At 44.7% G+C, this 26,500-nt stretch overlaps 1 protein-coding gene across 3 annotated transcripts; it reads right to left on the minus strand.

Moving 5' to 3' along the window:
* Nucleotides 1-1,457: 1,457 nt before the first annotated feature.
* On the minus strand, nt 1,458-23,946 carry rgl1 (ral guanine nucleotide dissociation stimulator-like 1). Of its 3 annotated transcripts, none has more exons than XM_076880010.1 (18): nt 23,446-23,946; nt 9,502-9,612; nt 7,726-7,934; nt 7,554-7,628; nt 7,278-7,468; nt 6,727-6,851; nt 6,398-6,613; nt 6,214-6,317; nt 5,983-6,067; nt 5,760-5,849; nt 5,445-5,531; nt 5,212-5,244; nt 5,005-5,126; nt 4,624-4,713; nt 4,283-4,469; nt 3,286-3,531; nt 3,084-3,198; nt 1,458-2,839 (listed from the first exon to the last, which is right to left on the minus strand). In XM_076880010.1, exons 1-18 carry the CDS (start codon nt 23,620-23,622, stop codon nt 2,652-2,654), a joined length of 2,451 nt encoding a protein of 816 aa, XP_076736125.1. In that variant the 5' UTR covers nt 23,623-23,946; the 3' UTR covers nt 1,458-2,651. The 3 variants fall into 3 exon arrangements, with proteins under 3 accessions (XP_076736125.1, XP_024654451.1, XP_004552766.1); XM_024798683.2 differs by lacking the exon at nt 23,446-23,946 and adding an exon at nt 11,594-11,804; XM_004552709.6 differs by lacking the exon at nt 23,446-23,946 and adding an exon at nt 10,495-11,375.
* Nucleotides 23,947-26,500: the final 2,554 nt, after the last annotated feature.

Here is a 26,500-nt window from a genome sequence, read left to right on the forward strand (position 1 = left end):
ATTAATCTGCCTTTAAGTGTTCCTAACCTGAGGATTGTTGTCAAGATTTAGACTGAAAAAGGAGAGCGAGCATGAGTCGAAGTACAGAATAACTCCTCCATGTGAATACTTTATCAGCTTCAGGAGAATAAATAACATTCACTCACATGACATTTAAAATAGCACAAAAGTTCAAACACATATGTGAACATTAACGATGGTGCACTGATGCTGCACCTGTTAGCTGAGCCCGCCGAGACTTACAGTAGGCGGAGAATGTTGAGGTAAATTCGCAGACTCGTGTCTTTTGAGTGCAAATAACACTATTCATGACAACACAAAGCCAGTTAAAGTTCAGGTTCCCAGTCTGTCCGGTTAGAAAGCACAAACCACTGCGAGTTCTGTTCAGCTGCTTTGGTGCAAATGAAACAGACGACAGGGTCTCTAGATGATTCTTCTTCCTCCCTACTCGTTTTTCTCAGGTTTTGCTTTTTGTTGGTGTCCTTTTCGATACTGGCAGGAAGAGATGGTCTCAGAAAGGTACATCCATGCGTGTCTTCACACCAAGGTTTGCTGTGAGCGTCTGTCACAGAAGGACCGGTATCTGCTCCTCTGTGTGAGAGGAACTGGAGGAGCGCCAACATGTTTCTGACTAATCTGTCAAAATGAAACTCCATGAGGGTAGCATAAAACCCCAGCAACACTTCTCACAAACACGTCTTCCCGGTTTATTCTGTAGCTGTCGACCTCAAACTAATCGAGCACAAATTCCCGCTCTAACCTGAATCCTAAACTCTATCCTTAACCCCGAAACAGGCCTTTGAAGGTGAAGTGATGACCCTCAATCACAGGGTCTAACACTACATTGGTCCTCATAAGCACACCCACCCACCCACACATACTTTTAACTGTTCGTTTCATTTTGTATTGCCTCTTACATGGTGACTGCTTTGAAAAAGTAGACTAGTCTCTGCTTTTTAGTTCTTTTCATCATTTCATGTTTGAATTAAAATGAAATTCTTTTATTGGCAGTTGTTAGGCTGTCAGCTGAACGAGTCCTTGAAACAACCAAGAACACCCACCAGCAACTTAACCAGCACATCACACAGGGACAACCTATTAATGTCTGTGATAATGTTTAGAATGTAAAATCTAGTGTTTTTAAAGAAGGGGAATCTCATTTGCTTCTGCCGTGTCCTGTTTTACAGTAAAACCTGTGGATGTCACACGTTCGTGTTTGAATTCCTAAAAAACAAATTGTATAACCAAGGAAGGAAGGTCATGACTGCTGCATTCAAGTCAGCACAAACGTTTCCCACTCAGCAGAATGAGTTGGGTTCAGTCCAGAGCAGCAATGTCAGTCCTAACAGTGCGGAGCACGTGATCTGCCACTGCACAAGGGTAAAAATACAGACGCGAAGCTTCCTTAGGCCTTACGGATAATAAAGTCATTAAACACGACAGGCAATGAGTCAGAATAGTGATAATAATTTATTTATTCAGAGTCTTTGGCAGTGGAGAACAAACACCGAGGCTGAATTAATGGGAACATTTTCACGTGACGTTCAGTTTTTATCTGCGGTGGAGTGAAAGTGTGAAGGCTTCTGACATGTGTTGAAACAGACAAACAGATGGGCGTTTACGGCGTTAAATGAAATGAAGTATCCCGCCAGATTTATGACACTCTGACACAATTAGCATGTATGTTAGCAATGCTCCAGTCTGGTATACATGTGTGGCTTGAACTGTGTTACAAAAAGCATAGAAAAAGCAACAAAATTACAAAAAAGAAACTCATTTAGTGAAGAGGGAGCAAACTACTTCACGCGGCAGTTTGCACGCTCTCCCATATTCACATCCCATTGGCATCTGCTACCAACTGTCAAGTGCAACTCTGTAGTTCATATAATGAAGGGCAAAGAGGTACAAATACTTTCCATTTCAGTACGATACTCCGCTTTATCCTTTTTGTTCTTGTACAACTCGGGTTTTTTGTAGATCTGAGAGTCTCTCTAGATTAGAAAGAAGCTCAAACACTCTTTACACCCAAAACATTGGGCAGGTAAGGCAATTCAGCATTTGCAGAGGACTTGATAAAACCAAGTACTGGAACCAATCAGAATGCACAAAATGATGCATTCGTCACACAGCTCACAATATGGAGAAGAACACACACACGTAGCTGTCTGACAAGAGAAACCAAAGGCATCACAGCTTCTGTCAATTATTAATATCATTCAGAATACTGTTAGAGGTCCATTCATTCATTCTTTCACTGCTCCATCTTCTGTCTCTGCATTCAGCACTCTTGTATTAGGAGAAAGGTAAAGCTTGAGCTACATGTACGTCACAAGACATAAAGGAGTTCATTCAATATCAGAATACTGTTGGAGGTCAGGAGGTTGGTGCTCCCAATACATGTGCAAAAAATATCTGTTGTAGTAAAGAGTTCAGGCCACTTGGGGTCACTGTTTCACTCTGTCACAGGCATTAGCAGTTTAATCCACATCCAAGGTTCACGTTAAGGCTGGGCGAGGAATGGCACAGTTCGGGATGAGAGGGAAAGTCTGAAAGCCCGGAGGGTTCCACCCTGGATCCCAGAGAGCTCCTCATCCAATTATATGTCCACCCTCCGTCGTGTCTCGCCCTGGGTTAGTGGTGACACGGCAGGGTCACAACGTGACTTTGCTAAGTCTAAGCGAGAGGCTCGAGCGGTGCTGGGTCCGCGGGAGCGTGGAACTACATCGGCTACGCAGCTGCACGGGCCGGCCTGCCGAGCCCCGCACCCGCAGCAGGAAGTCAAAGTTTGCCGACGTGTTCATGGCGTAAAAAACGTTAGCGTTGTCTGGAATCACCAGTTCTGAAAGAAATTAAGAGCAGGATAAGAACCGGGTAAATTTTACAACCAGTGATACCATCTTCACACCAGTACAGAGGGCAGTGTGGTTCACAAAGCCTGAAAACAGCTGATTAGTGGAAAAAATAAATTAAAATTCTGACGTGCAAATCTTAAAGAGTTGAGTTTTTATATAACTACTGCTAGCGAGCAATGTTAGCTTACGGTTAGCTTACAGTTCCCAAAGATTTTAAAGTCGATGTTTTACCTCTCTCCTCCGAGATGACCTGCACCAGCTCGTATCCTTCCTCCGGCTCCACCTCCAGGTTGTGCTTTGCCATTGCTCTAGCGATTACAGCTGGGGTCTTATCCTGATTGGTCAGCTGTTTGTGGGACAGATTAGATTAAGTTAGCTTTAACATAAACTGTGAAAATGTAAATCTTTAGCAGAAGCGTCAGTACTTATTCACCAGTATGCTCTTGTACAGATTTCCGTTGCCGTGTTCCAGACTGACTCTTATGATGCAGGCGTCCTGGGCCTGGGTGTTATAGGCGAGAGTCTGACTCGGGGAAGACAGGGGTGTGAGGGAGATGGAGCGTCGGTGCATACAGGAAGGCCCGGGGAAGGAGGGAGATGTAGGAATCACGGAGACGCTGGCTGTGGAGGAGTTTGTGTCCATAGAGTGGAGTGAAGTGCAGGAGGATGATTCTGATAGCTGGGGGTCACGATGAAAAACAACAATTATTTTCATTTTTCATTAAAATTATTATTAAGATTCATTATCATCTGACACAACTCCAACATTTACTTCATTTTGCATCTTGTGTCAAAAGAGTTAAATGTAGCTTATACGCTGGCCGGCCACTTGGCTCATTACACCTATTTAACCGTCCAATCAAAGAGACTTTGACTGTGGCGTGGTTGCAGGTGCCAGACACACTGCTCTCAATATTTCAGAAATATCTGATCTGCTGGGACTTTCCCACACAACCATCATTACAGCCAAGGTCTGCGGAAGAGCATCTCTGAATACACAATAGGTCCATGCTTGTTGTAGCAGATGGGCTACAGCAGCAGAAGACCACACTTGCGCCAATCCTGTCCGCTAAGAACAGGAGACTGAGGCTACAGTTCATACAGGGTCAGAATTAGGGCGCGAGGGAACGGGAGAGTCACGGATGCAGCAGCTGTGTGATGAACTGCGGAACAAAATCTGAATAATGTTTCCAGCACCGTGTTGAATCTGTGCCATGAAGAACTGCACCAGTTCTGAAGGAAAATGCATACTTAATGAAGTGGCCAGTGAATGCTCAAAAATTAGAACATTTGTTAATTCTCATGTGCAACTTTATATGTGTAAAAATGTTAATCCAATAAAAAATTTAAATGGAATTGACTCGTTTTTAATAAAGTTGTGTACTTTTTTTTAGTGCACAGCACTTCCTCCCAGTGGCTTTGTCACCCACCTTGTTTTGCTGGGAGTCGGAGGTGTGAGTCGGGGTGGCGAGTCCCTCGCTGTCCGACGGACTGCCGGAGTCACTGGAGGACACGCTGACCGAGTCCATGCTCTCTCCGGAGCTGCCAGTAGGGGGCGAGCGTGGCGTTTCTCTGACCGGAGAACTGGCCGAATTACTGTCTGTTCCAAGAAAAAGCCTGAACAGAAAATGAAGCGAGCTGTTAGATGATAAAACATTAAAAAGTCCCTGCAGTTTCATTTCCTCATTCTACTCTGGACTTCACTTCAAATTTAAAAACAGCACTCGTCTTTATTAGCTTCGAAAAATGTCTCCTTTCTTAATGCACTTACAAGCTGAGCCTCTTCACCATGCTTTTCCGAGGTTTGGTTAAAGTCGGACTGCTGTCACCGAGACCTTCAATCTCACAAGACAAGGCATAGCTGCAAGAAAGAGTATTAACAGTGAACCTTCAAGCGGATGGTGGTTTCAAGAATAGCAGTGAGACAAAAAAAAGCGCTCAGAGAGCAAAACAACATGTAGAACAGATCAGTAGGAACTAAAGAAATGACAAAATCAGCAGGGAGAGACGATAAGAAAAGACAGAACAAAGCTGCTCTGGTGTATTTGTGGGGGAATGGATCCAGCAGACCATGACTCATGCACTAATTTGCTTATTATCACATGGATAACGGTGCAATGAAAATAAAAAAGGTATTCAGAGTAGAGTGTACCTTTCCTCCTCGCTGAGCTGAGGCTGGCCCTTAAACCAGCGCAGGAAAGCTGGGTCTGCAGTCAGACAGTAGCTGTTACAGGCCGACTGGAGCAGCTTGATCTGAGCGATCACCTCAAACTCCTGCAGAGGCACAAAGAAGGTTGCTCAGAGTAAACACCACGTGAGTAACTGTAATCACGTCAAAGGAGGCAGACTAAAGACTCACCCTGCGTCTCTTCTCAAAGTTGATCAGACCACCCTGCAGAAGACACAAAGAGCACGCCATCAGAGCCGAGACATCACGCGCCAGCGACCGCTTACGCAAACAGCGTTCGGCGGACAGCTCCACAAACGCACCGACAAAATTCCTCACGCACTTATGGAAACTTAGGCCCATTTCTGACAGATAGACTTTCAAATGTTCAAACACTCGCACACACGATCAGCAGGTGCTCTTACCTCCACTAGGTCAGGCAGGGCCGTATCCAGCATGGTCAGGTCGGTGAGGAAAGTCCCCAGGTACGGTATCGTTCCCTGCATCGCTCCCTGTGGAGGAACGGTTCGATTATTCCGTGGGATGTTGCAGTAAAGTCACATCTTTGTTTACACTTTGTTCTCTGCAGATGGCGATGATAATAACAATGGGAGCGTGGCACGTGGAGTAAGCAGAGCTGTGTGGCTTCACGATCTGCACAGGCTAGCAGTTAGTGTAGAGTACACCGCTTTGTTTGGCGTTTGTTTCTAAAGCTCGTTGTCAGCCGGCATTTGTCTTACCATTTCCTTCTGCAGCTGGAGCCTCTTGTGGGTGCGTTTCTGGTGCTCTTTGGCACAGCTCTCGAGACTGGCAAACTTTGACGTGCCTTCCTGTGGGGCAAACAAAAAAATGGCTCCAATTCTGGTTCCAACCATGCGGCGAACAAGCAATTTTGGGATTTCGAGTAACAGATGGTTACTAAGCATTCCTAAACTGGATCAGATATGAAATGAACACACTCACCCTCATCAGTAGCTCTCTGCTGGTCAGGTAGTTGTTATGGTCCGAGAAAATGTCGGAGAGCTCCTCGAATGTCTGCACGCTGTCTCTGCAACAAGCGCAGATTCGCGTCAGCTAACGTGATGTGACATGGCAGGAAAACACGCGTGCAAAACACACCGAAGGATCTGCGAGATCTCGTTACTATCAAAACCAGCTGAGATCATCTGCAGAGACGAGAGTTCGGAGGCTTACTTGTGCACGCAGGCCCACACTCTCTTCAGTCTGTACAGAGGGTTGGACTGAAGTGCCGACACAATGGCTCGCAGAGATGAGAAGTTCTTCCGTATTCTGCACTCCTGTTAAAAGACGATCACAAGTCAGATAACATTCTTACTGATTCCAAGCGTTCGTGAGCGAGTCTGTCTCTTCGGCCGACCTGCGCGATGTCTATCCAGCGCTGGATGACCCGTGCTCTGACGTGAGGCCTGAGCTGTCTGTGCTTCAGCACTGTGTTGACCACGCAGGCCGCGACAGCATTGAACTGCGTAATGGTGGCACGGATGGTGGGAGCGCTGTGCTTGTTGTCCTTCTTGTCCCTCTGAGACCAGACAGAGCCCAGACAATGATGGGGTACGACCTTTTTGAACAGCACCTAAAGCACCACCAAGAAAAGCCCCCCCAAAGAGTACGATGTTAGTGAGGCGACGCAGAAGAAACGGGATGTAACCTTTCCCTCCTGTTTCCACATCATTTCCCTCCACTTACCGCATCCATGTAGGTCAGCTGCTCGGCCACCAGGTCGGCGTCAAACGACAGGAAGTCCTCCTGGACCTCAATCTCCGCTTCATCCTCTTCTCCCAGGCTATATGAATGGTTGCTGTGGAAACCAGCTGAAAATAAACAAAACAGGCACAGGAAATAAACGACACATCTAAGATAACGCATCGTTTCTCAGCGTCGGAGGAAGACATTTTAAAGGAGACCTGCTATGCTTTTTCCCATGAATACAGGAGGCAGTGATGTGAGCCGTTCTCAGCGTAAACACTGAATCCTCGTTAAATATGGTCAAAGTTTACAATACTGACGTCAGCATCATCTGCATGATATCACAGAGAGGCAATACTCATAATATGAACTCCACCCCACACAAGTGCTCTTCAAATCCTCTGTTTGTGAGGGGTAGCCAATCAGAGGGAAGTTAGCTTAAAGGCAGCTTGTGCTGCTTGAAGGCCCAGCACAAGGTAAAGAAGGAATTTTAAAATTGTGAGTCATGCAAAGCTTAAAAAGATAAATAAATAAAAAGAAAATAGCAGTACCATCAGTGTCATCCATGCCGGCCTGAGCCTGCAGCTGTTCCAGCAGACCCTCTGCCTTTCTGAGAGCCTCTGAGCCTGGCAGAACCTTGCGCAGGTAGTCCATCACCCTGTGGAGACAGGGGTAATCTGGAGGCTCCTGGAAGTCTTCAGGACACTGATCGAGCCAGGCACGCAGGATCGAAGCCAAGGTGCTGTGGAGAGAGCCGGGAAACCTTTTAGAGAGGTGGAAATCCAGGTGAGCGGGAACACTGATGCGCACGTCACACTGCAGCTCACTTTCTGATGGCGCCGGTGGTTTCAGAGCTGTGGCATCTGTCAGCGCCTTGCTCGTTTTCTTCCATGCTTCCATATCTGTCACAGAAAATAAGAAGACGACGCGTTTTAAAAATCGCCACAACAAACAGGCAGAGTATTATTTTTCAGTTCGGATCGTGTCATTTCAGCCTACTTGTCGAGCAGCTGCTGCAGTACGGTTTGCGTGCACGCGAAGGCTCTGTAGGTGGAGAGGAAGATGGACGTGTAGGTGAGGTCGTTGTCTCCGAACGCCGTGAGCAAAGTCTCCACCAGTCGCTCCAGCGTTCCAGCACGGATACTTCGGATTTTGCAGGTCTCCAGCTGGCTCACCGTGTGGCCAGGAGGCAGGCGATCCCCTTCCGCCTAAACAAGAAACATGCGAATTATGACAAATTTAAGCAAAAACCACCAGAAACCTATTCTACAGCCGTGGGTAAGTCTACCGCAGGGACACAGTGATTCATAACAAATCCACAAATGTTTCTTTAACTTGTCACCCATCTGCCTTATACATTTTTAAACTGTTGCATTTCTGCAGTTGGCTGGTGCTTGTAATGCATTTAATACATTTAAGTAAAGGGTCGAGAGGAACTCTGAAAGAAATGGAAACAAACAACGAGGGCTCGAAACATCAGGGGGATGAAGGAAACAGTACGGTGACCTATATTTAATTTGGATTTCTCCAGATGTGTCCGACTATTGTGTCTACAGGGAAAACAGAACGGGTGGTTGCAAAACAGCAGGGGAGAGAGAGAAGAGAGAGTAAGGGGTGGCACAAGACCCAGAGAGAGAGAGAGACCTTGGTGAAGTTAGCACGCTACAACAGGAAACGCTCCAATCTGCTTTTAATCACAGCGAAGCCCCTCCTCCACCATCCCTCCAGACAGAGAGGAGGATGGCGGCACAGTCGACTTCTCCCCTCCGATAACAGCACGGAGCACACAAAAAGTCTGATTATTTATCTGTCCGAGGCGATCCACGGCACCGCCACAATGAGCACAACTGCACACACACACACACACACACACGCCTCAAACTGTGCAGACTGGAGCTGCTTTTGTTCTCGTACAGCTGACTGTTTATAGTAAATATACTCATCTCATTGGGAGCTCGCTCTTTGTTCTGCACAAAACACCCATGTTGTTTTAATCAGCTCTAATTGGGCTTACACCACTGTCAATACATCCAGGCAGTGTTGGAGGCTCGCAGCAGATATCAGATTCTTCTTTATGCGCCAGCTCTCATCCCTTATGTCAGCCACACAGTTCCAAAGAAGCTAACAAACACAATATCCTGAAGATCCTTTAGCATTTTCTGGGAAAACTCACCAGAGAAACTATGAAACTAAGAGAAACAATGCTCCTAATTGCCCCGTCTGTGCAGTATAATGATGCACTGCATAACATCTTATTACGGATACATAAACAGCTCTGTGGGGGAAACGGCAATGCCTTATATTCACTGAAAAAATGCACAACTGTGGGAAACTATGTCACACCAGCATTCTGCAAAACAGGGGAACGTGATGGCTTTGTTGGCAGCTCGGAAAGTCAGGAAATCACATGCTTTGGCTAAACGGTCCAGCTCTGGTGAAGCTGTTCGTTTTCAGCAGGCAGCTCAAAGGTGTTGTCTCCACTGGGAGATTTATAGCTCAAACGTTAAAACAATAGGAGCCTCGGTAGAGCACAATGCCCCGAGAGAAGACAATACAGATTAGGTTTGCCATTTTTAAGGTCAGCAGTCTGAACACAGATAACTGGACTGCTTTAAACAAAAAAAGCCATCTGGACACGATAAAATCTAATCCGGACATTGTTTGCTTTAAAAACATTCACTTTTTTCCCTCTACAGCAGCTGAGAGTGCAGAAAGGAGTCTGAACTTTTAACGTTTGAAGGTTTGGAGCTCAGCTCCTCGTCAGGGCCTACTCACCCCCAGCCATCTCGCTCCCTTGTTGGCCGCCTGCTGAATCTGGACCCTCTTCAGCGTCACGTTGTAGACTGCTCCGTCCTCTACTTCCTCCCCCCAGTCCTGCACTGAGCTCTGAAAGAAGATATCGGTGGAAATATTAGAAAGATCGAGACAGACGCGCTGCAGAGCTGACCAACACAAGTCTAACTTCAGTAGTTTAACAAGAAAGGAAAGTGATTTTTGTGTATGAGAAAAGCAGAGGGAACGGAAAAACGCACACACAAACAACTCCAGTGCTTAAAAAACTAAGAAGAAGAAGTGAAGTGCAGTAAAACATCAAGAATGACCAACTCCCCAACCCCCATCCCTGCAGCCTGCCAGGCCTCCCTCCCTCCTCCTCTCTGTCTCTACTCCCTCTTTTATTCCCAATCCATGTCTTTCATGATGTCTTGGTGTCTCTGGAGCTGAAGTCAGAGCTGGACAGCTTTACCCGAGCTCACCCAAGTTGTAGATAAGAGCCAGAATGGGCCAAGTCCAGAATAAACACCTCCACAGTAATATTTACATTGCTTCCCCCCCTCTATGAACATATGAGTTTGTCGGTTTGTCTGCTTCTACAAGTCGGCGGCGCTTGATTACAAATCAGTGTCGCAACCACACCGAGACTAAAAGGATCCACCGAGTCGAAAGCGCTGCGTCTGCTGCTGGTTGTAAATCAATGACGGCAGCAGAGTGCATAAACAAACAGAGGGAGCAGAGAGGAATCAAAACCCCAAACTGCTGCTCAGATATCGCATCCAGACAGAGGCTGAGGCCGGCTCAGACACCAACACATGGAGACGGAGACGAAAACAGAAGGAGCGGACAGCCATCGAAGGATAAGGTGCCTATAAACAGCACACAGGCAAAATCTCAGCCAAGTCCTCACACAAAGGCAACGGACGCCAAGATTACTCGTCCCCATAAAGTCCACACAGACGGGCCGCCGGCAAAGAGATCAAGGGCCAAACTCACCATTAGCAAGTTCAATGGTCAGTCCTGGAGACCAGTGGCGCTCAGCCATTACTCGGCAGTGTTTGGATTCGAACAGAAACACGTGAGGGGCAGATATTCAAAGAAAGCCAAAAACAAAAAGATGTGATTTTAACCGACTCTGACAGATGAAACCAGCCAGCGCGCCTGCGTTACTGCAAGTCAGAGGATCTGAAACATGTCTGCACGCCCGTCCCATGCTGCTGTTCTCCATCTTGTCCTATGGTCAGCAACATGTTTCTCTCCCTTTCTCTTTTTTGGCTGCTGCCCGCTGGCTGGCACAGAGACAGATAAATACATCAGTGTATGAGTCATGCAGTCCACACACTCCCAAAACAATAGCGGGAGGTCCCTGTGCTGGCTGGCCGGGCTGCTGAGTTCACAGTCTGCACACACAGACTGCTTTCTGAAAGGTGGACAGATTTTTTTTTTTTAAAAAAGCTACACTCTCTTTGTGTATCAAGTTTGCTTTTTGTTGTTGTTTTCCCAATGCAAATGCAAATGAAAGCAGCCAGTAACATAAGTGAATAAGTTATCCAAGCATCCAAAAAACAGAGTTCTCAGAGAGCAGGAGGTGAGCTCTTTACACCGCACCACCTGGGATCCTTCAAAAATCTGCACAAACATTACTCTCTCTCTGCAAATAATTCTAATCTGCACATCAGCCCATCAGCTGGTTGGGAAGAATAACGGAGATAAGGAGAGTGGCGCTGATCTGTTCGCCTGGACCCAGCTGCACGGGCTGTGATGGCCCCGGGGCCTCGCCTTTTGCTCCCCCTCTGCTTTTTGCTGTGGAGCCCATAAAAAACCCACGAAGAAGTTTGGATCTACAGCATCAGGTGAGGACATTTCTCAGCATTATCCACTGAACCGAACTCCTCCACGTACAGGTTCGAGCTCACCGCGACATCTTTACGCAGCAGTAAAAACAACCCTCACCACCACCCCCGCCCTCTCCCCCTCACTCAGTTATCCGCTACTTTCCCAAGCCTACAAACACTCACCCCCTTTTCCACTCTAACCCCCCCCCACACTCTGACCACAAACAACAGACACTGCGAGTCTGCGCTTGGATTTTTACCATCTTAGTTTTCCAGGCGAACTTCATAGTGAGCGCTTCTCTCATGATCTGAAGTCAGCATCAGAGATCGACGTTTCTCCCGCACGTACACAAGAAGATGCGCTCCTTTCAAAATAAACTGCGATCCGCAAACGTTCACTGCGCTCTTTTCCAAACTCCAAGCCCTCCTCTGTCAACAGGCGCTCGACTCTCCGCTGAATGAGCAGACTCCTCCTTCCTGCACTCGCAGCAGCCCCATTTAAACTCCTCCCCCGAGCTCTTTCTCCAACTTCCATCAGACTGACATCAGCGCACACGCAGGGCTGGGACTCGAGCGTGCAAAATATTCCACATGCATAAATGTCCTTCCTCCGAAATTCATAAAAACATTGACTCAAAAAACAATAATAACGTGTTTGTAGTATAACCTGGTTATAACCTGTGTTTCATTCATTAATCACCAATAACTCTCATTTGTTTTATAGTCATTTTCATTCGTCGCTGTTTGTTTTTTAAAGAAATTATATTTTAGGCTCTACCTTCGTATAGTAAACTTTTTTTTAAAATAAATTTTTAAATTTAATGTATAATTTATGGTGGTGGTGGTGGTGGGGGGGGGGGGGGGGGGTTAAATTAAACTGCCTAATCACTTAAATTTTTCTTTCAATCCTGTTTGTCCTCATTAAGTGAAAATTCATCCAGAATATTCACCAACTCGCGGCTGCTGAGAGAGAACGTGAAGCTTCTCAGGCAGGCAATCCAACTTTATTTATAAAGCACTTTAGAAAAGGACCAAGGTGCTCTACAGTAAATAAGTTAAGAACAATAGATAAAACGAAGCAGCAAAAACAAACAAAAAAAACACATAATACATAAAAATTAAAACAGCCCTATATTAGAAAAAACAACAACAACATACAATCAGCTTAAAAAAACAACATCTCACAGGGTGTCAAAGAATAGGCCTGTCTCATCTCTAAAGGCAGATCGCTCCACAGTTTGGGAGCTGCTAAAGCAAAAGCACAATCTCCTCTAAGTTTACGCTCAGTCCTGGACCAGCTGATCAGCTGACCTGAGAGAGCGGGTGGCTGTATAAGGCTGTAGCAGCTCACAGAGATAAGATAGGGCTAGGCCATGGAGGGCTTTAAAAGCAAATAAAAGAATTTTAAAATGAATCCTAAAATGAAGGGGCAGCCAGTGAAGTGAAGCTAAAATAGGGAAATGTGCTCAAACTTTCAAGTGACAGTTAAAAGATGAGCTGCAGCAGTTTGCATCCTCTGTAGATAAGTAAAGTATGAAGCACTGACCCTAATATAAAGCACATTACAGTAATCCAGCCGACTGCTAACAAAGACCATAAATAATTCACTTAAAGTTTATTTTTTAAACACCTGTTATGGTGGATTTGGGTTTTTTGCGGTTTGTTGCAGTCAGGGTGGATATCCTGTACTCTAACACATTCAGGGTTTTCTTTGGTTGATGATGAAACACACCAGCTTTATGGATTCAGTTCACCGGTCCGATTACGAACATAAGCACCACCCATGTGGAGAAAAAGTGAAAACACTTTCCTTTATGCTTTGAATTACCCATGCAAATGGCAATTTTCCCATTTTCATCCTAATTGGAGTCATAATTCTTAGTCAAATGGGACACTTTAATAAGCAAATCATTGCAGGAGAATGGAGAAAGCTATAAAACTACAATTTCCTTTCCATATGGGCAGTTAAAATGAAGATTATTGCTATAATGCATTAACATACAGATGTTGTTTAAGAGGATGAAGTGATGGACTGTAGGCCCTTCTTGTATGAAGCAGCTGCAGCCTCGCAGTCCCTGCGTGGGACAATACAAGGAAGGCTTCAGATGGCGTCACCGCTACTGTGCATTGTCAGTAACCGGAGAGGAGAACAGGCCGAGTGTGTGAGAATGGATAACTCTGTTCCACTGTGTCTACACACGTACTCAAACAGCCCACTTTTGTGAATAAACAGGAGGATGTGAATCGAGTGGCTGCGTTGTGAGGGCTCTTTTGGTGTATTGTAAACAAATATGAAAAAATGAGCCACCTGTGACTCATTTACATGCGCTAAAATGCTAAATTGGTGATCCAATAGTCACAAGGCCTTATCCAGAGGGGACACTGGAAGCCTTATGATGCTAACTGTCTTCTGAAGCAGTGGGAGGTAGATCTGTGGTGGTCCCCTTTTCAAAATTGTGTGTTTTTTGTGTGTAGATGCGTAATCACCCAACCCACCTCCCTGGCTCCCAAACGTCACCCTCTTCGTCACTGGCTCCCACTGTCGTCCACGGTGCACCCCACTCACAGACACACACACAGCACTGCACTGTAGCTCCACCCAGCTTTGCCAGGAGTACAACTGAGTTGGTAGTTCTCCATGTGCGGTAACCGCACAGGATTGGCTTTTCTTCTAGCTGAATCTTCATCGTGCTGCACATCTGGCTGCTGTCCAGTTCCCAGGCCCAGTCTTAGGAACTCTGGGAAGCCCAGAGTGCCAGTGGGAAGGTTGTGACCCCACACGACCTCTAGCTCAGCCCCTTGGGGATTGGAGTGTTGGTCTCACAGTGGGAGTGATGTCATCCCTCAGTGTAAACAAGACGTCTGATGAGCGTGACAGCTGCCGCTCTGTCTGATGGACGAGTCGATGAGCGTGCTCATCTTTCAGTTTGCTTCCATTGGGCCCATTAAAGTCTGCTCTGAGCTCTAAAGTAGATTTAGACTGCAGATTTCAGTAAATTCAGAGCTGCTTCTGGTTTCAGTCAATCCCAGCTCTGAAGGACAAATCCAAGAGGAAACAGCCTGACATTTGGGAAAATCCACCTTCTGTAAGAAGGTACACCAGATTCGAGCCAGCAGGTCAGCTGACTTTAAAGAATGAAATGAAGCTTATCACACTTTCAATTAATTCATGAACCACAGACTGTAAATAAAAGATGAACTTCCAGGACTGAAAGTAGAGCTGCAATCTTTAGAAAGGCCAGCAGGGGGCGACTCATCTGTCTGCAAAAAAGAAGTCCAACTGTAGAAGCAAAACAATCAAACACTGAGCTGACCCGTGATCTCAGTAAACTCTGTCCTGATTGGTTTATGGTCTTGGTCAGCTGCTGGGTTGAAATATTATTAATTTGTGTCCATTTTGTAAATTATGGTCCAGAAAAGAGTCAATCATGTGAAGTATGTCTCAGAGTAGATCAAAACAGACCGTTTGTTTTATATGTTATAATATTAGGAAAATATAGTTGGATGAAACAAAGGTTCTTTTAATCGTGCACAGCGGTGCATCTTATTTGCTTCATTCATTATTAAATATAGTAAATCAGAATTAAATTCCAGAGGTGTGGACTCGAGTCACATGACTTGGACTCGAGTCAGACTCGAGTCATTAATTTTATGACTTTAGACTTGACTTGAAAAAATGTTCTAAGACTTGTGACTTGACTTGGACTTTTACACCAATGACTTGGGACTTGAATTGGACTTGAACCGGTTTACTTGAAAAGACTTGATATTTTACCCCAAATATAAAATTTAACATGCATATTATATAGAGATTGAAAATGTGACGTCATTCAGGGGTAGAACCGCAAAGGATTCTGGGAACTCGTGGCAAGCGGTACTAGCGCACGCAGGCTTTCAATTAAAATCAGTCACACAGCGATAAAAAGAAACACAAAAATGTCAAGAAGCTGTTGTATTATTAACTGCAATAGCCGGTCGCATGACAGCCACGGGAAGCCGACGGGTAAAGAGATCGGTTGTTATCGGATTACGTCGTTGAAGAGAAATTGTTCGAGCCATGTTTCCGAAGTAACAAAGACGCGACGGATGGCCTGGATTGCAGCCATTCAAAGATCAAATATAACGTCCCAGAACACTCCAGCTCACAGGTTAGTCTGCTCCAAGCATTTACACGAAGGTCAGTGTCTTTTAGTACTTAATACGTCATTTTCATAACATAATTAGTGATATAGGTTACAAGCAAGTCTGGCGCTGAACAGAAATTGTCGCGCTATGCTCCTTTATTTATTGTGCATAAATACTGAATTGTCCTGACACAATATTGCGTTTCGCTTCTGTTATTATGGTACATTGACAAAAACATATACTTTTATTCACAGTTTAAAACAGGTTTTTTGTATCACTAATTGCCCAGTACGATTACAGCATACAGTATTATTGTCACTACTACATTTCTGTGATGGGTACCAGAAATTATTTCCACTACTAATTAATTACCGTTGAGCTCAAAGGTCCTATTAATAAACGGTTAAGGAATGTGTATTTATGACGACAATTTGTGAGACTGGTAAACTTATGATACGTACGATGGTCTTTCGTTCTACACGGTGCATTTCAAGGTCCTGCACCCATCCGGCGGTAAACTGTACCTGGGCTTGTTGCAGTGACCTGAAGTTACTAAACTTCATGAGTGTATGCACTCACTCCAAGAACCGTATGATTATAAATATGCATATAAATATGCTACAATGAGATAGCTGACTTCATCTAACTAGCAAATGTTGTACAGGCTACGTTGGTGATGCAGTTTTTTTTAATATGTATGATATTTTTGTCATGCGATTTTAAAGCCAGTCCTACAACCGCATCCAAGAATAACATGCAGCTTATCTCAGAACTGTCGGTGAAAATTATTCTTGGAGCTAGGTTTAATTGAGCTGCATTTTAAAGAGGTGCAATTTCACAATTTGTGTATATTTTCTAAGTTCACTATTTTGTCATGTGTTGAGAAAAACACAGATTTAAAAACTACATGGTCTAATATTTACATTTAGCATATAACTGCAACATTATTTTTTCGTTGTTTTTTTTTTAAAGACTCGAAAGGACTTGAAATTCAAAGTTTCAGACTTGTGACTTGACTCGGACTTTTACACCAGTGACTTGAGACTCGACTCTGACTTGCCTGACATTACTTGAGACTTGACTTGAGACTTGAGGATAAAGACTTGAGACTTACTTGAGACTTGCAAAACAATGACTTGGTCCCACCTCTGTTAAATTCTGTGGAGGAGAGGTGCAATACTGTAACACAATGCTACAGGGTAAATACGTCTTTATACACTGTATAAAAAAATGTTTTTCCATCCTTGCATGTATACGCGTGCACAGCTCCGTAAATCGAACTCAGCTTCATGCATCTCTCTAGAAAGCCAAAGTTTATCATGTTTCTCTGTCTGAACACTGCACACTAAACTCCGACACAGTCGTCCAGGCAAATCCTCATTCCAAGTTTTCCGCTCTGTTGAAAAACTAATGACGTAATTACACTTAGGAAAGCCCTTGACAAGGGAAGGCCATTTTTTGAATGATGGATTACAGCCATTATTGGGCTTCCCGAGTACTCTCTTCCCTTTGTTCCTTGGTCAGAATAGCTACAGCAGAGACAGAGAGGGGACAAAAACAGGAGGAGCACCGCTTGCACTGTTATTACACCACAGCAGGGAAAAAACGCACATTCCAGGAAATCTCCCGCTTCCTGCCTCCAGCCTCTCGACTCCACCGAGGCTGGTGTCCTCATACCTGACTGGCTGTGGAGCCACTCTGTCCTGGAGAATGGTCATAAAGGAAAGGAAAGGAGAGGAAAGGAAAGGATAGGAAAGGAGACGGGAGGTGATTTAGTACTTAACATGAACAGATTACGTGAGAGACTCACGTCAGCTAGGAATGTCAGCACAGAAAAAACAGAAACCGCTAACACACAGGGGACAAAATTAGGAGGGTCTTGGGTGGCATGTGCAACGTCTCTGTGTTTACACGTTAGATAAGAAGGTCACATATCAGAGAAAGTGTAGTACACTTTGGAGATTAACTTGAAATGGCACTATCTGTGCTGTGAGAGGGAGAGACCGAGGCAGGCGGGGGAAGAGTTCACGGCACAGTCAGAAACCGAGAAGATCCACACTTGTGGAAAGACAGGCGCGATACAGCTGGACCAGCTCATGCTGGCATGCAGAGAGAAAGTCATTCCGTCATGTAGGCCGGAAAGAGACGTCCCTCTCTTTCTCCCGCGTAAACAGCAGACAGGAGATTCATCGCAGTGAGAGGAGTATCAGCTGTGATCCTGCCGTGGAAAGTCTCTGCGTCAAGTCCAAAAATTTGGGAGGATCTTTCCCGGTACTGCATCGGAACCAGATGTTGCTCAGAATGTCGTCCATTTCTCTTTTGCGCGCACAGTCACTTAATCACACTTGCCTTTCACTGTGTGTTTGTGTGTGGTTGGTGGGTTTGTGTTTGTGTTTGTGTTTCCAAAGCATGCTTCCCAGCAGAGGGCAGAGTTCATAAACTGCTGTGTTTATCCAGAGTCAGCAGAGGCTCAAGTCACCCCGGGGCAGAGGGAAAAAAAACAAGAGGGCTGGATTTATGGGTCAGGATGATCTGCTATAACTTCATAAAAAGCTGAAATGACAGAATCAAAGCAGCTTAAATGGGTCGTTTAGGAGCAATGAAGCAGTGGCAATGCCCCCAGTCAGCACATGTGTTCATGTGACGGGGTTTTAATGATGTGGCACATCAGCAGGAGATGGTCAGGGAATCCAGAAAAAACAATAGATAATAGGCATAAAGACTGTCAGGTCATCTCTCATGAAAACACACAGCTGCACGCAGCTTTTCTTCTGTTTCTCCCTCACTCAGCTCAGCCTTTGTTCAGGCGGCCACATTAAACGCTCCTCTCCTCGCTCCTTCCCACTCTCCCCTCCTCTGATGTCACGTCTCTGCTCCCCTCAGATCTATTGTCCCGGCTGTTGTTGAGCTAGCTCTCTCTTTCTCTCTCTGCCTCTGGACGGGTGACATCATTAGTTTCCAGTAAAGTCCAGAGCTGCAGACAAGAGACCCCCCACACCTCCTCCTCCACCTCCTCCTCCACACTTCACATACAAACCAAACTAATACAGCTTTCAGCTAAAACTGTTTTTCAGTCCAGGCTTGTTATCATCAAAGCTACCAAATAATGTTTAACGAATGCAAAATTTGGGGGCACATGGTTTTTCTCAGCCTGCATACGGGCTCAGTTGGACCGTTACACAGAAGCTGGATAATCCGATTTCTGGTGACTCAGATACCACGATGCTTGCTAAGGTGATTTCAGGTTTAAAAGAGTAAGAGAAGTCATGGTAAACCCTCCCCTCTGTAGCCCCCAACTGTGACCACCCCCTCCCAGATCTAAGCCCTGCTAAGCCCTGAATGAATCGGTCTGGACTGGCTTGGTTGGGCTGTCTGACCCTCTGCTAATGAGAGCAGGACCATCTGTTGCTCAGCCAATAATACATGCGACTCTGAAAGCATCACGTGTGCAAAACAAAGCAACACAAACACACCAAAGTGCAGCAGCCAACAAACCAAAACGACAGCAGCGTGCTGTTTCCACTTGTTTTTTATGCACTTCCCCGTAGCAACAAAAACACACTCCTTGCATTTCATTTCTGCTGCTCAGATTAATTCTGAGCATTATTATGCACATCCACGGGTTTTTTCATAGGAAATGAAACTGCAGGAGATGCACAAAAAGCAAACATTAGCTGCTCCGAGGCACAGAAACGGCGCATTCACGTCACCGGTGATACTATACCATTGACCGAAATGTAGCAATATGTTTACTCTGCCAGAGAGCGAACACTGTGAAAACCATGGTTCCTTAGCATATAGTTTTCATGTTATTTATTATCCACTGTAAGGTCAGCACAGTTATTGCAGTCAGTAATCTGCTGGTATAAAATCTGTGAGTGCTGGCCAATCATATTAGAGCTGGAAACCAACAAGCCCCAGCTTTACTAAAACTGGGCACACACACACACACACACAATGCCAGCTTGATCCCAGTCACGGGTCCTGCTAATGCTGCATGTCCTGCCTGAGCAGGAAAAGGAGTAGAGAATTTTGTGTGTGTTTAACACACACACACACACACACACACACACACACACACACACACACACACACACACACACACACACACACGCCAGGTATTCATATCTTGTGGGGACATCTAATTGACGTAATTTTCTTAGCCCCTTGCCTTAAACCTAACAATGAAAAATTTATTCCTGACCCTAACCCTAAATCTAACTATAACCCAATTGTAACCCTGTCACCAGGATTTTGGTCCCCACAAGTATAGTAAGCTTCCAATTTTTGGTCCCCACACACACACACACACACACACACACACACACACCGCTCACACACACCGCTCACACACACCGCTGCCAAAGCATTGAAAACAAACTAAATGAAAGCCGGTGCTGCCTCATATTAACCCACTTTTAGCACAGCAGTCAGCACCATGCACCCTTACAGCTACCATATGGTGTGATGAGTTTCTGCCCCAGTTGAGCAGGCTGCTCCTGGGGTGTTGTTGCCCTGGGATGGACATTTGAGTGACAGAAGCAATGCCTTTAGTATTGACTTTTCACACGAGTCCTATTATGTGACTTAATTAGGTCGAAGTTAACAATACGGACCTCTACAGAGCTGCAGGCGACTAGACAACTTGACTCGCAGCACGTGTAAACAACATTCGTCGTGGCTGACTGACTGAAAACGGCGGCCGAGGTCCGCATTTAGGAGAAAAGAGAAGTCAGTGTAGTGTCAGAAAGTTACTGAACTGTGCTGCTGAAGAGGATATGGTCCTGTTTTTGTGTAAATTCAGAAAGAAAGAGGTCAAAAGGCATAAAAACTAGTTTCATCCGGACGAACAAATCACCTAAATGTCGAAATCATTGTCAAGTCATCAAAACAAATGACAAGTAAGAGGCAGAACTGGAAGACTGGAAATACTGAGACGTCACGGAGCATCAGCACTAAACGTGCACTTCTCTCTCCAAAGAAGTCGAGAAAGAGGAAGCAGGAGCGCTAACTCAGCTTTCTGCCTTTCTTTCAATGGAAAACACAGCATCATCAAAACTGCCTGCTCTTGTTTTTCCTGTATAAAGTCACTTCTGTGTTTCCAGCTTATGGCCAGCTGAGGTTATTGAACTGCCCTGCAGGTTACTGTAAGCCATCCGCTGATATTCCCAGTGCCGGAGCTCTTATTGATGGGCCTGCTGCTTAATTAAACTGCCTAATCAGTGAGTAAGAGGAGGGTGCAAAGGACACTACAGACCACAAAATGAAGACAACATTTCTATCGAGTCCTTCATTCCTACTTGCCACTAACCCTCCAATGTTGAATTTTATGTAACAAAAAACATGCATTTTATTATCGAGTTCATTTTTTTATGTGCACATTCCAGTCGTAAGTTTAACTGTCAGTGAACCTTTGATACTGACTGCCTCCTCAGCACTCCTCCCTCATCTCTGACTTGAACTGTGGACCTGACAGCTGTCTGCAACAAGCTGAGTACTGCAGTCACTAACTTTATGACTGATATGGTTTCATAACCATGTGTAACTGGGTACAAAGCAAACTAAGAATAGAAGCACTCGGTGCAGGTTATCCTACATGACTAAAAGGAATTTCTTGGAGTTGCTGCAAGTAGCTGCACCACAAATACTTTTCTTTACCTTACATAATTTTATGGAAAGACTATTCCAAGCATGTGGACAATCGCAGCTCTGTAAAAACAGTCAAACAGATAAGCATCTGACAGCAGAGCCGATGTATGTAACCTGAGCATTCAGAGGAGGTCTGTGGGCTAACCTCCAGCATCCTTACCCCTTCAAACAATCGCAGGAAACAGCGCTGTGTGATGGGGCAACATGACAGCCAGGATGTCAGACAAGCACTGAGGAGGATGGTCTTCAGGCACCACTGTGTCACACTCGTCTCCTCTGAATGTGAATTATAACTACAAATACATCACTGCACTGTGTTAGATGCTCAGTTTACCAATAAAAGAGCAATCACAGTGAATCCAGCAGAACCGTGTGTTTCCCTCCTCGTGTTCTTTTTCCTTTGCAAAACCTAAACCTGCAGAACCAACGCTGCACACACTCAAATTGAATTTGAGTGTGTAGCAGCTAATGCAGCCTCCCATAGACATGTGGACTTGCTCAAGAGAAGAAGAAAGAGAACGCTGCGCTAATTTTAAAAGAACGACGTTACCCACCCCTGTACAATTCTGGGCCCACACACAATTAGCATCCTTCTCCGCTAAGCATGGCAGAGATTCCTGCGAACTGAGTCAGCTGACTTCCTGCCTGCTCTCTGCACACACGAATGGAATAAAAGAAATCATATGGCTCTTTTTACACTTTCCAAATCTTATCGGACTAAATAGAAGAAATCATGATAGCAAAAAGAGTAATTTCATACAGTTTGTTTACACTCGCAAAAATGTTTCCACGAATTTCTTCTCCAGTGACTGTGATGGGTTTTGAATTGCTCATTGGATCAGTTTCCAGCACTTGTTGAATGCTGTAGCAACAAATGTTTGGCCCCTCCACCACTCAGTGATCTTCCTAGCAGCTTAGATTGAACTCTTGTGTACTTTTTTTTTCATAAACTCTTAAACAGGCAGGAAACAGACAGAAACCTTCTGAGGAGTCAGCATCTGATGTGCTTACATAGCATCCTCGGGTTCTCAGACTGAGCCTCACAGTCCCGACATTCACTTTTAAATTTGTAGGTGTCATCGCGGTGGCTTTGTCGATCTTTAATATACTGTTTCTGTTCTTACACCCAGATTTTTTTCAGTTGTCAGAGTTTTCGTTTTCAAACGTCTGCACATCTCTCTGCTTTTCAAAGTTTTCACTGCTCGTGCTTTATCCTCATGGAGTTATTAAGTTTCAGTTATTTTGCAATAAATGTATTTTAGGTTAAAAAATCCGGCTTCTGGGAGATTTTATTCTTTCTTCCTCTTATTGTTTTTATTAAAGGACGTTTCATCGGGTTGGTTTTCAGACCTCAGTTTCTCTCCTCTACAAGCCAATAAGTGCCTATGCGCTGTCTGAAAACACCAAACATACTTTCACTTCAGCATTAATACCACAAGTAAGTGTGTGCATCAAAAAAAATAGCCACAGCTTAGCTGGAATAAGCCGCTGCTAATTTTCTGGCAGTCACGCTGTTTTGGGAAATGAGAAACACCAAAGATGAATAAAAATAGAGCTGAATAGAAGAATAAATTTAACAAAAGCAAAATCCAACACATTATGGCTCCTGTATGTGTGTGTGACAAGACACACTCACAGAACGACCAGTAAGGGGTCGTTCGAATGAATGAGAATTACTGCGTTTCATAAGAGGTCAGCCGGACACCCGTCTGTGTCACCAAAGGTTACCGTCGTGTTTGCGTTATTTCACTATGAGCTGTCAGATTATTGCATAAAACTTACTCAAGTAGAGGCCAAATAGAGGAATCATATGACAGACGGCAAAACATTAACCAAGCGATTTCTTGGATTAATATATGGAGAAAATTAAAGGTGTGTTTCATGTGGTTTTTGTTGTGTAGACAGCTGGATGCAGGATGTGTACATGTTAGCTGTCCCTGTGTAACATCTGCAGATTTTCCTTCCCTATGCTTCTCCTCAACTTTCTCAAGATCACCATCCGACAAACAGAAGTGGCAAACATCACCTGTATCTTTGCTCCTCAGTGCGTATCTTTAATGTTTATAATTCCAAGCTTCTTTTCTCAGTGTCGTTTTTTTCTCTCTTCTCTGGCTCCCAAACTTTTCCATTTCCATTTCCAAAAACTCAGCATTTGACAGCACGTACACACACACATACTTCAGCACCTCACACATTTCCAAACAACAGAAGGCCTTCATACGAAGGCCAGCAGCTGCCAGATTGTTTAAGGAGACTGGAAATGTCTGTGCTTCCCAGAAATACAAATAGATTTCGTGCAAACAAAAGAGTTGATAGATATGATTATTCTCTGACTGACCCAGTGTCGCGGGCTGCTCTCCGGGGAGCGAGGCTGGTACCTCTGCAGGGCAACCCCTCCCTCCCCCTCCAGTAGTAAGGTGCAGTCCAGGTCGGGGTAGTGGTGATGGTAGGAGCCTGTAGGCCAGGGTAGGAAGGTGGCCAGAGGGTAGTGAGAGATCATGCTGATCGCCTGCATCAGCGACAGGGGTGACGAGGATAGCAGATCATACTCTAGCTTGGACGGCAGGGTGGATGGAAACGTCTGCGTCTGCAGCCTTTACGAACTGTGACGAGGTAAAGGGTTTCCTTCAGGATGATCTTATGTCAGATTTGCCCTCCTCTCTTCTCAGTAAGGTTGCAAACTGGTCTTGGCTTCAGCTCAGAGGTGTGACTGATGAGAAATGCCCACTCAAGTTGTCCACCTCAGTCTTCTCCCTTCCTGTTTCTTCTGTTTTTTTCCTCCCCTCTCAGCGCTCAAGGAACTCCGTTTGCCAACAGCTCTCAGCCACATGAGTGATTAAAGTCTATTGTCTCTCTCTCTCTTTCTTTCCTTGCCCCTTACATTCATCAGAGCTAAAAGGGGAGGAGTTATGACCTAGTGGCCCTGCCCCCCTCCTACGAAAACTACACACTAAAAGCAGAAAAGGACAGTGAAGATAGAGACTTAAAGTGTGTCTAACATATTGGTCCTGAGGACTCTCCAAAGGTTCCTCAATAAATCCTCAGAGTTTTGAGAAATGACCGTGTTTTAATCTAAGCTTAAAATCTTCCTTTCTTAATGTTCTCGTCTTTGGGTTATAAAAGTCCTTAAAGTCTAATAAAATGTTACAGCTGAAGTGTGAACAACCTCATGAAGTTACTGATTTAACTCTCCGATAAGCAGCGCAGCTTGTTGGCATTCGTGACAGCGGGGTCAAAGGTCAAACCATAATAAATGTGTAACAATGATGGCCAGAGGGAGAGAGAGAGCGCTTGTGTGTGTGTGTGTGGGAAGGGAATAAGAAGCAGTCATGTGTAAAACACAGAGAGGAGGATTATCTGGGACCAGGCAGTGCTCTCTCTCACACACACACACACACACACACACACACACACACACACACACACACACACACACACACACACACACACACACACACACTGTAGCCTGAGCAGTTAATACTGAACAAGGTGTGATGAAAGCTGCTTTCTACAGTAGCGAGGTGCACTATGAAGTCAGACATCGCATCCGTTTTCTCGAGTAAATAAACAACCATCAGAAAAACACAAGCATCCGGTCACACACACACAGACACACACACACAGGTCTGAAACAGAACTTTAAAGTAAAAGATTTTCATTTACTCGATAGTTGTATTCTTTTATTTTTTAATCTGGCTGGTTTGATGTATTTGAGATTGAAGACTGGCGGCTTTCTTCGCTTTCTGTTGCCGTTCGTCATTTCTTTTAGATTAAAAATGCTACTCAAAAATCACTTGATAAGCCAAGAAAATACAAATGATTACAGAAGTTAAACCAGGACCGTCTGCGTCGGGGTTGCTCAAAGATCCAGCGGACACGCTTCCCTCCAAACCGTTCAGAGTGCATCGTTTAAATATTGTGGTTTGACTCAGACAGATAAAACAGAAAAGCCTCTCTCGTTTTCTTTCCCATAATCATTTTCATCGAATGGGACTTTTTGAAACACATGAAGCTATCGTATTTACAGGATCTCCTCGAAAAGCTGACACGGTCCCTGTGGTTTTTACATTAGTGTTTCATAATTTGAGAAGAGACCAACTGAATTAAATCCTGCTAAACTAATGAAACTAGATCAAATAAACCATTCTAAACTTAATTAGACTAAATTAAAGTGAACTAAACTAAATAAAGTTAAAAACACACACATTACAAACTGCTTCCTTACTAATTGTGGGTGTTTGGGTCTCCTCTTGGTCTCAAATTGAGGATTAACTACTCTAAACCAATTAAAATGAACTAAACTAAAAATAAAAAGTCTTCAGAAACTGAACAAATTGAACAGATTGAGAACGACTGCACTAAACTAAACTAGGATCCAACTAAAATAAACCATGCCAAACAAAATAAACTGAACTTAACTAAACTCGACTTAACTGCCATCCAGGTCGAACGTGGTTTCCTGCTGTTTATGTTAGTGCTTTCATTTTTAATTGCTGATATGACCACTTCTGGATTTCATATTTGAGGTGTTTCTTTGTTTACCCTCTGTGTGTGCGTGCGTGTGTGTGAGCACTTTTACTAAATTGTCTTTAATCGGTGCAGCAGCGCTCCAGCATCAGAAAACCTCCCCTGAAACTCGAGCTCGCTGCGGCCGTGACTCAGACCTACTCTCTGACTCAGCGTGACAAAATTCCTTTGAATCCATTGCACACACAGAAATGCAGTCAGGCTCCTCCTAAAATATGCTTATATTTAGCACTGATTCATGATTGCAGCTCATGCATGGAAACAGCACTGAAATGCCTGCCTAATCAAACCGGATGAACCCAGCTCCAATGGAGTGTCTGAAGAGGGAGGATAAACAAGGTCATGACTGCCGGTGCCTTCTGGGAACGAATGGACAGGAAGAGTGAGCAAACATGCGGCCACTCTTCTCGCTGTCTGGACGGACTTCCAGTGAACTGGAAGTTACTTCACTTCAGCCCAAATTGCTCTTTTTTATCTCTCATTGAACCCACCCACATTTGGTCTTTCTGTGTAACATGTTGTTCTTGACATTTTCTTATTTCTTCTTCCCACTGCTTCAGTCTGAGTGTGCTGACACAGTCGCAGCGTGGCCAGCGCTGGGAAACCAAACCTCTGTGCACACACTACACATTCGAGCTCTGCTCAGCTTGGGTCAATACAAACAAAATCTCTCTCCCCCTCATTTTCTCTCTCACAGAGCCTCAAACAATGGCACACAAAACAAGACGAACACAATAGTAAATGCTCTGTAAATAAGTAGGAATGAGATAAAGACAGTGGAAGAAGAAGAAAAGTATACTTTGTCCTGCAATGAAGCTCCTCACTGAAACGTTCCCCTTCTCTCTGGGGTTCATTCGCTGTCCGTG

This window comes from Maylandia zebra, linkage group LG23 (assembly GCF_041146795.1).
Source record: "Maylandia zebra isolate NMK-2024a linkage group LG23, Mzebra_GT3a, whole genome shotgun sequence".
Lineage (NCBI taxonomy): Eukaryota > Metazoa > Chordata > Actinopteri > Cichliformes > Cichlidae > Maylandia > Maylandia zebra.

Bases quoted from the DNA above. Each gene is read 5' to 3' on its own strand.
- rgl1 (XM_076880010.1), bottom strand. From the start codon at position 23,622: ATGCAGGCGATCAGCATGATCTCTCACTACCCTCTGGCCACCTTCCTA. The intron at 7,629-7,725 runs GTAGGCTGAAAT...TTTCTGTGACAG, and splicing joins CTGCAGCAGCTGCTCGACAA to ATATGGAAGCATGGAAGAAA. The intron at 3,532-4,282 runs GTGGGTGACAAA...CGTGACCCCCAG, and splicing joins CCGACTCCCAGCAAAACAAG to CTATCAGAATCATCCTCCTG.